General features: G+C 39.7%; 1 protein-coding gene across 1 annotated transcript; it reads right to left on the reverse strand.

The window, feature by feature from the left end:
- Positions 1-755: 755 nt before the first annotated feature.
- LOC143270905 (uncharacterized protein CXorf66 homolog) lies at positions 756-5,539 on the reverse strand. Its single transcript, XM_076562214.1, has 3 exons — positions 5,388-5,539; positions 3,821-3,977; positions 756-956 (listed from the first exon to the last, which is right to left on the reverse strand). The coding sequence occupies exons 1-3, from the start codon at positions 5,494-5,496 to the stop codon at positions 842-844; spliced, it is 381 nt and encodes a 126-aa protein (XP_076418329.1). The 5' UTR covers positions 5,497-5,539; the 3' UTR covers positions 756-841.
- Positions 5,540-6,224: the final 685 nt, after the last annotated feature.

Raw genomic sequence — 6,224 nt, forward strand, 5'->3', positions numbered from 1 at the left:
CAGTGGGACCAGGTCCTGTGCTCAGTGCATGAGTTGGCGGTTTGAAACCTGGGGCTTATGCAGGGATGCTTGGCTCAGCATGGGAGTAGGGGAGTGGACCTGCCTGGACTGAGTCTACCAGGTTGACCTCAATCCTCTGGGGAGTCTTTGCCCTGGAGGAGATGGGAATGGGGGGTAAGCTGGGGGGAAGGGGAGGGGGGTGGGAGGGGGAGAACAAGGGAATCTGTGGTTGATAGGTAGAATTAAATTATATTGTAAAATAAAATTTAAAAAAAGAAATATAAAAAAATATCAGCAAACTTTGTCTGATAGATGCCTCCTGGGTAATGCAGCCTTTCCTGTACTCACTGGCTTTTTCAGATCATGGTGTCCATGTGACTGGTTTGGTTTCTTTATTCTGCATGGTTTGGTGGACAGGATTTGATTATGTGAGACTGATGGACAAGATTGTTTGGCTAGCATATTTGAAGATTACAGAATAGCTAGCCATGGTTGTATGACTTGCTTCTTTGAATTGGATGAATTGACTTGACTAGCTAATTTACAGGTGTGGATAAGATTATATGATTTTTAAAGGTTGTGTTTCTTATATGACTTTTCCAGGTGATGTGACTTATGTAATCTTTGGCAGCTTGATTTGGTTGGCCTTTTCAAATCTTATTGCCTACTTGATGCTTTTTACAGTGCATGGTATGGATGACTTATCTGTATTTGAGTATGTCGCTGGTCTTTGTGCATTGGATGGCATGTATGGCTTTTGTAGACTTGAAGGCTGAATTGATTTTATTGCACTGTTTGATACAGATAGTTTTTCTTGACATGAGGGCCTAGATGTCTGGTCTTAATTTGAAATCAGAGGTTGAGTTTGTAGAATGTCCTCAGGCTTCGTATCAGGTTTACAAGCTGATACTTTGGGCACCCAAGATGATATTGCCGCCATATTTTCTTTGTTGAGCCTGAAATGCAGAAAACTCAGGGTGTAATAATTTAAAACAAAAGTACTTTTGCTATCATCAGAAAATATGCTAGCTTAGAGTATGGATATTTTTCCACAGTAAAAGGAAACACAGTAACTATTAAAGTGTGCTGACACCTGTAACTTGTGTTACACATATGAATTCATGAATAATTTTCCTTAAAGAATATGTTTACTATTTCTAAGGCATTAGATAACTTATAGTCCATGTATGGGATGACACAAAGTTGTCAATAATAATAACAAATGTAGTACACATGTATAATAGAATATTACTTAGCTATAAAAATGAAATATGCATGGGAAATGGATGGATTTGTACATGAGTAACCTAGTATAAAAAGGACAAATTCCACTAGTTTTTCTCTCATATGATGATACTAGCTTTAGTACATTACATCTAGTGGAGTACCTGTGCAGATCAAGAAACAAAAAAGGCAAATGTTTATTGCGCAGGGAGTTTGTGTACCTTAGGGAGGGAGGGTAGTACAATATAGATATAAAGAAAGAGGGACTCTGAGTGGAAATGTTTAGATAGGGAGCCAGAGAGGGGGGAATTGAGGAGATGAAGGTGTGAGATGGAGGAGGATTAACTGGAATAAAGGGAGTATAAAGAAACTGTTTGAAAAGCTAGATATACCCACCTATGCAATAACAGTTTGACTGTTGGAGTAGCAAGGGCTAACTAACTGCTCTCTGAATGGATTCTAGATTCTTTTATGTAACCAGTAAACTTGGCTAACAATTCAAGTAGAGGAGGTAGTACACCCACAGGAGGAATGTACTTCTGATGGTTAACTAAACTGATAGAGCAGCAAACTGCTTTCTAAATACCTATGTGTATACCCACAGATAAAAGTAGCTTCAGCCTTAATCAAAGAAACCTCTCCTTGCAATGAACAGTGGAGAATGTAGAAAATAAGTCATGAATGTGGATCTAGCCTCAGACAAGTCACTTATACCACCACTTCTTAGAATCAGGGAACCTTGTGGACAAAGTGGCCAGAAGTATTTAAGACTGGAAGATAAGGTGAAGGGCTAAGATGAAAGGCCATTCCCTACACTCGATGATGCAACTACCGTAATCATTAACTCATGTAACTCACGTAATAGTTACCTGCACTAAGTCCATGCCAAACACCACCGTCTCATTGTCCATCCACACCCAGGTGATCCTGCAACAATCTATCTCCATCTATCTGGGCCCCCTTGAATGATGCATGAAATTCAGTAAGAGTGGGGACCCTCAACCCTTATATACCCTTAATTTTATCCAAAGTGCACAGAGTGTTTTGATGTCTGTCTTCTAAATGAGTTTAGGGTCTCAACTCTTAAGGGGGAAAATGTTAGGTAATTAAACAGATATAGTTTTGGAGGCTATTGAAAAGGGACCCTTCTCTTCCATCATCTTCCTCTTCCAAAGTTTACTATACTGAAAACTTCCCCATGTCCCCTCTGAGGAGATGCAGACCCTGTCCCACAAAAGAAAAAAATGACAATTATTCCCTGTTTTTCCCCTATATAATCAAAACAAAAGTCAGGAAATGTTATCCATAGTCATGGCATTTTGATTAAACAGTGACAATTTTGGAAACTAACATAAATTTATAGAACGAAAGTAACTTGCTTCTCTAGATTCCTGCCTTTCTTTCTCTATCAACCTCCAGTAAGGGACCAGCCATGAAAGATATTTATTACTCACCTAACATCTTTAACTAGCTCACTGATTATCCTGGGCAATGACCAGGTGGAAGCCATAAAAGGAATTTATTTGTTGATTTTTTTTCTTTTTGGTTTTTGAGAGAGGTTTCTCTGTGTGTAGCTCTGATTGTCCTATCTCACAGAGATCCATCTGCTTCTGCCTCCCGAGTGCTGGGATTAATGTGGGCCATCATTGCCCGGCTGATTTTTTTTTTTTTTTTGAGACAAGGTCTCATTTTTTAGCCTTGGCTGGCCTGGAACTCACTATGTAGATCAGGCTAACCCCTTCCCAATTTTCTGTCCCATAACTACCCCAGATTGTAATCAGACAGTGAGCTCTTACTCTTTTGCTTAAAAATATTAATTCTATGTATATGGGTATTTTGCTTGCATGTATGTCTTTGCACCATATATGTGCTTGGTGCCTGTCAGGGCTAGAAGATGACAATGGATTCCCTAGACCTGGTGTTGGAGGTGATTGTGGGCTGCTATGTAGGTGCTGAGAATCAAACCCAGGACATCTGAGAATCAAACCCAGACATGCTAAGCCATCCCTCCTTACAGCAGAGATTTCTGAAGAACTTCCTTTCCCTCAAATAAAAGCCTGTACTATTGGGGGTGGAGACATGGCTTAGAGATTAAGAGTACTTGCAGTTCTTGCATAGAACCTGTGTTTAGTTAACAGTGCTGACACTGTGGCTCTCAACCAGCCTTAACTCCATTTCCAAGGGATTTGATGCCCTCTTTTGGACCTTGTGGGGTCCTGCATGCACATGATGCACAGACAAATACCCATACATATAGAAGTATATAGTTTTGAAAAGCTTGGACTATTTTTGAGTTGCTTGTCCCCTTGTCTTTCTTTCTCATGGATCTTCACTTAAAACCCATGCCCGTGTCCCATATGTGAGGGAGAGGTAGAGAGAGGAAGATTGCTGGGCCTTCCTGCCTGTGAGCCTACATTTAGGTTTAGTGATACGCCAGGTATCAATGCTATAAAGCAGAAAATGACAGAGCAGGACACACCTGACATCCTCTTCTTGTTTCTGCATGTGTGCACACACCTGTGTACACATACCTCATGCACACACCCGCACACATACATACACACAAACTTTTCATTCTTTAATGTGTGAAACTTACCCTCCTGGTGATGGGACCTTCTTGATCATGTAATTACAATAGATTAAGGAAAAACAGATCAAGGTGAATGCTATTATCATTACTCCAACTACAAAACTGAGTAGGCGTTCCCGAAATTCATCCATTTTCGTCTCTGTTATTGTGGGCATTGTATCGACTGCAAAAGATTGTACCATCAGAAAATGTTAGGTAATCCAATTTCCTCCTACTTTGAGAGTGGTTTGACACTGTACATTGAAATCAAATGTCTTTCTCAATGGTTTTTTTGGAAAATGTATTTATTTTACATCTCTGAGTGTTTGCCTATGTGTTTGAGTGTTTGCCTATGTGTTTGAGTGTTTGCTTGGATGCATTTATGTACACCATATCCATGCATGCCTGGAACCTGGCAGAGGCTAGAAGAGAGTGTCAGATACTCTGAAACTGTTGTTACAAATGCCTGTGAACCACCATATAAGTGCCAGGAACTGAACTGAATCCTCTGTAAGAGAAACAAGTGCTCTTAACTACTGAACCATCTCTCCATCCTTCGGTGATTTTTTTTTTTAAGTTTAGGAAAGTTTCCATAATAATTTGTGTGTGTGTGTGTGTGTGTGTGTGTGTGTGTACACAATTGTGTGTAAATGGTTTTGTCTGTATATGGAGAAGTGTATGTTTCAATGTACATGTGGAGGTTAGAGGACAACCTTGGGTATCATTCCCTGTCTTCTACCTTGTTTGAGACAGGGTCCCTTCTGTTGTTTATTACTGCACTGTAAACCAGGCCAGCTGATTCATGAGCTTGCAAGGATTCTCCTGTCTGCCTCCTATCTCACTGTAGGAACACTGGGATTATAGATAACTTGTCCTTTTGCCCAGCTTTATGTGGGTTCTGGAGCTCTGAATTTAAGTCATCACACTTGTCCCGTGATTGCCTTACCCACTGAGCCCTCTAATGTAATTTTCTTTCCTTGAGCATATCCTGGCTATGAATGTCAAATGTGAGTAGTATTTCTAGCCAATCTGTGTCATTATCTGCATTACCTCTGAATCATGGGTGGTTATTGCAGTAACTAAGATTTCGAGTGTATGCTGTGCATGGGTGAGTACATTTGAGTGTTACTATGTGAATGTATGTGATAGGAAACAGGACAGAATAACAACACACCATGATCATACTCAATGGTATATTAGGAACAGCCACTTCATAGGCTAAGAACGCAGGGTCATTTGAGGCCAGGTACTTGAAATGAGCCTGAACAACACAGTAGTAAGAACCTGACTCCAACAACCAAACCCGAATCAAAACAAACCCCTGATACTTAAGTCCTATGGTAGATATACTCACATAAGGTTGTCTAGTTTGGTTGGCAGACTGGGTGTTAAAGGGAAGTCAAAGGAAACTATAACTTTGTATTCTTTAGGTTTAGAATTTTCACATAGCTCTTAAAATATTGTCCTCAGAATTCTTAAAGACCTCATAATAGTAACACCATTATAAAAAGCATATTTGTTAATCTAGCATTCCTAATACCACAATAAATTAATAATAGATAATACATTTTAAACATTAAGCTTAGGCACATACCTGTGATTGTAGTCGTGAAAGTAGATGTTTCATTAATTTTATTTCTCTCTAGACAATTGATTGTCCAAATGGACAAGAGCAGGACATAAATAAGACTATTCACAGCCATGGTGCGGCCAGAATGTTTCTTTGGCTAAGGTTACTGCTGTATCTGAATTGCTTCAGGCTGGTCTTGGGGTTTATGACATCACTGCCATTTTTACATCAGACCCTGACAACATAATCTCACTGTGGAAAAGCAGCAAATTTTGGGCACAGATCTTATCAAGTGACTTTTAAAAGTTTATATTTGTATTTTATATCCATGAATGTTTTGTCTACATGTGTCTGTACACCATATTTGTGTAGTACACACAAGGACAAGAAGACAGTGCTAGATCCCCTGGAACTGGAGTGACATCAGATCCCCCAGAACTTGAGCGACAGTTGTTAGCTGCCATGTTGGTACTGAAAATTGAATCCAGATCCCCTACAAAAGTAGCCAGTGCTTTTAACCTTTGGAGTCATCGCTCCAGCCCCTCAAGTGACTTTTAATCATTTTTAAATATAGTCTTCTGTTTAATTGAAAACAAGACTAAAGGTTTTTTTGTTTTTTTTTGTTTTTGTTTTTGTTTTTGTTTTTGTTTTTTTTGAGACAGGGTTTCCCTGTGTAGCCCTGGCTGGCCTCGAACTCAGAGATCTGCCTGCCTCTGCCTCCTGAGTGATGGTATTAAACGCGTGTGTCCCCCAGTCCAGCAGATTAAAGGATTGTTATTCACAGATAATGCTCTGGTTTGAATGAGAATGGCTACCATAGGCTTATATGCTTGAATACTTGGGTCCCAGCTGATGGAACTG

This window comes from Peromyscus maniculatus, chromosome X (assembly GCF_049852395.1).
Source record: "Peromyscus maniculatus bairdii isolate BWxNUB_F1_BW_parent chromosome X, HU_Pman_BW_mat_3.1, whole genome shotgun sequence".
Lineage (NCBI taxonomy): Eukaryota > Metazoa > Chordata > Mammalia > Rodentia > Cricetidae > Peromyscus > Peromyscus maniculatus.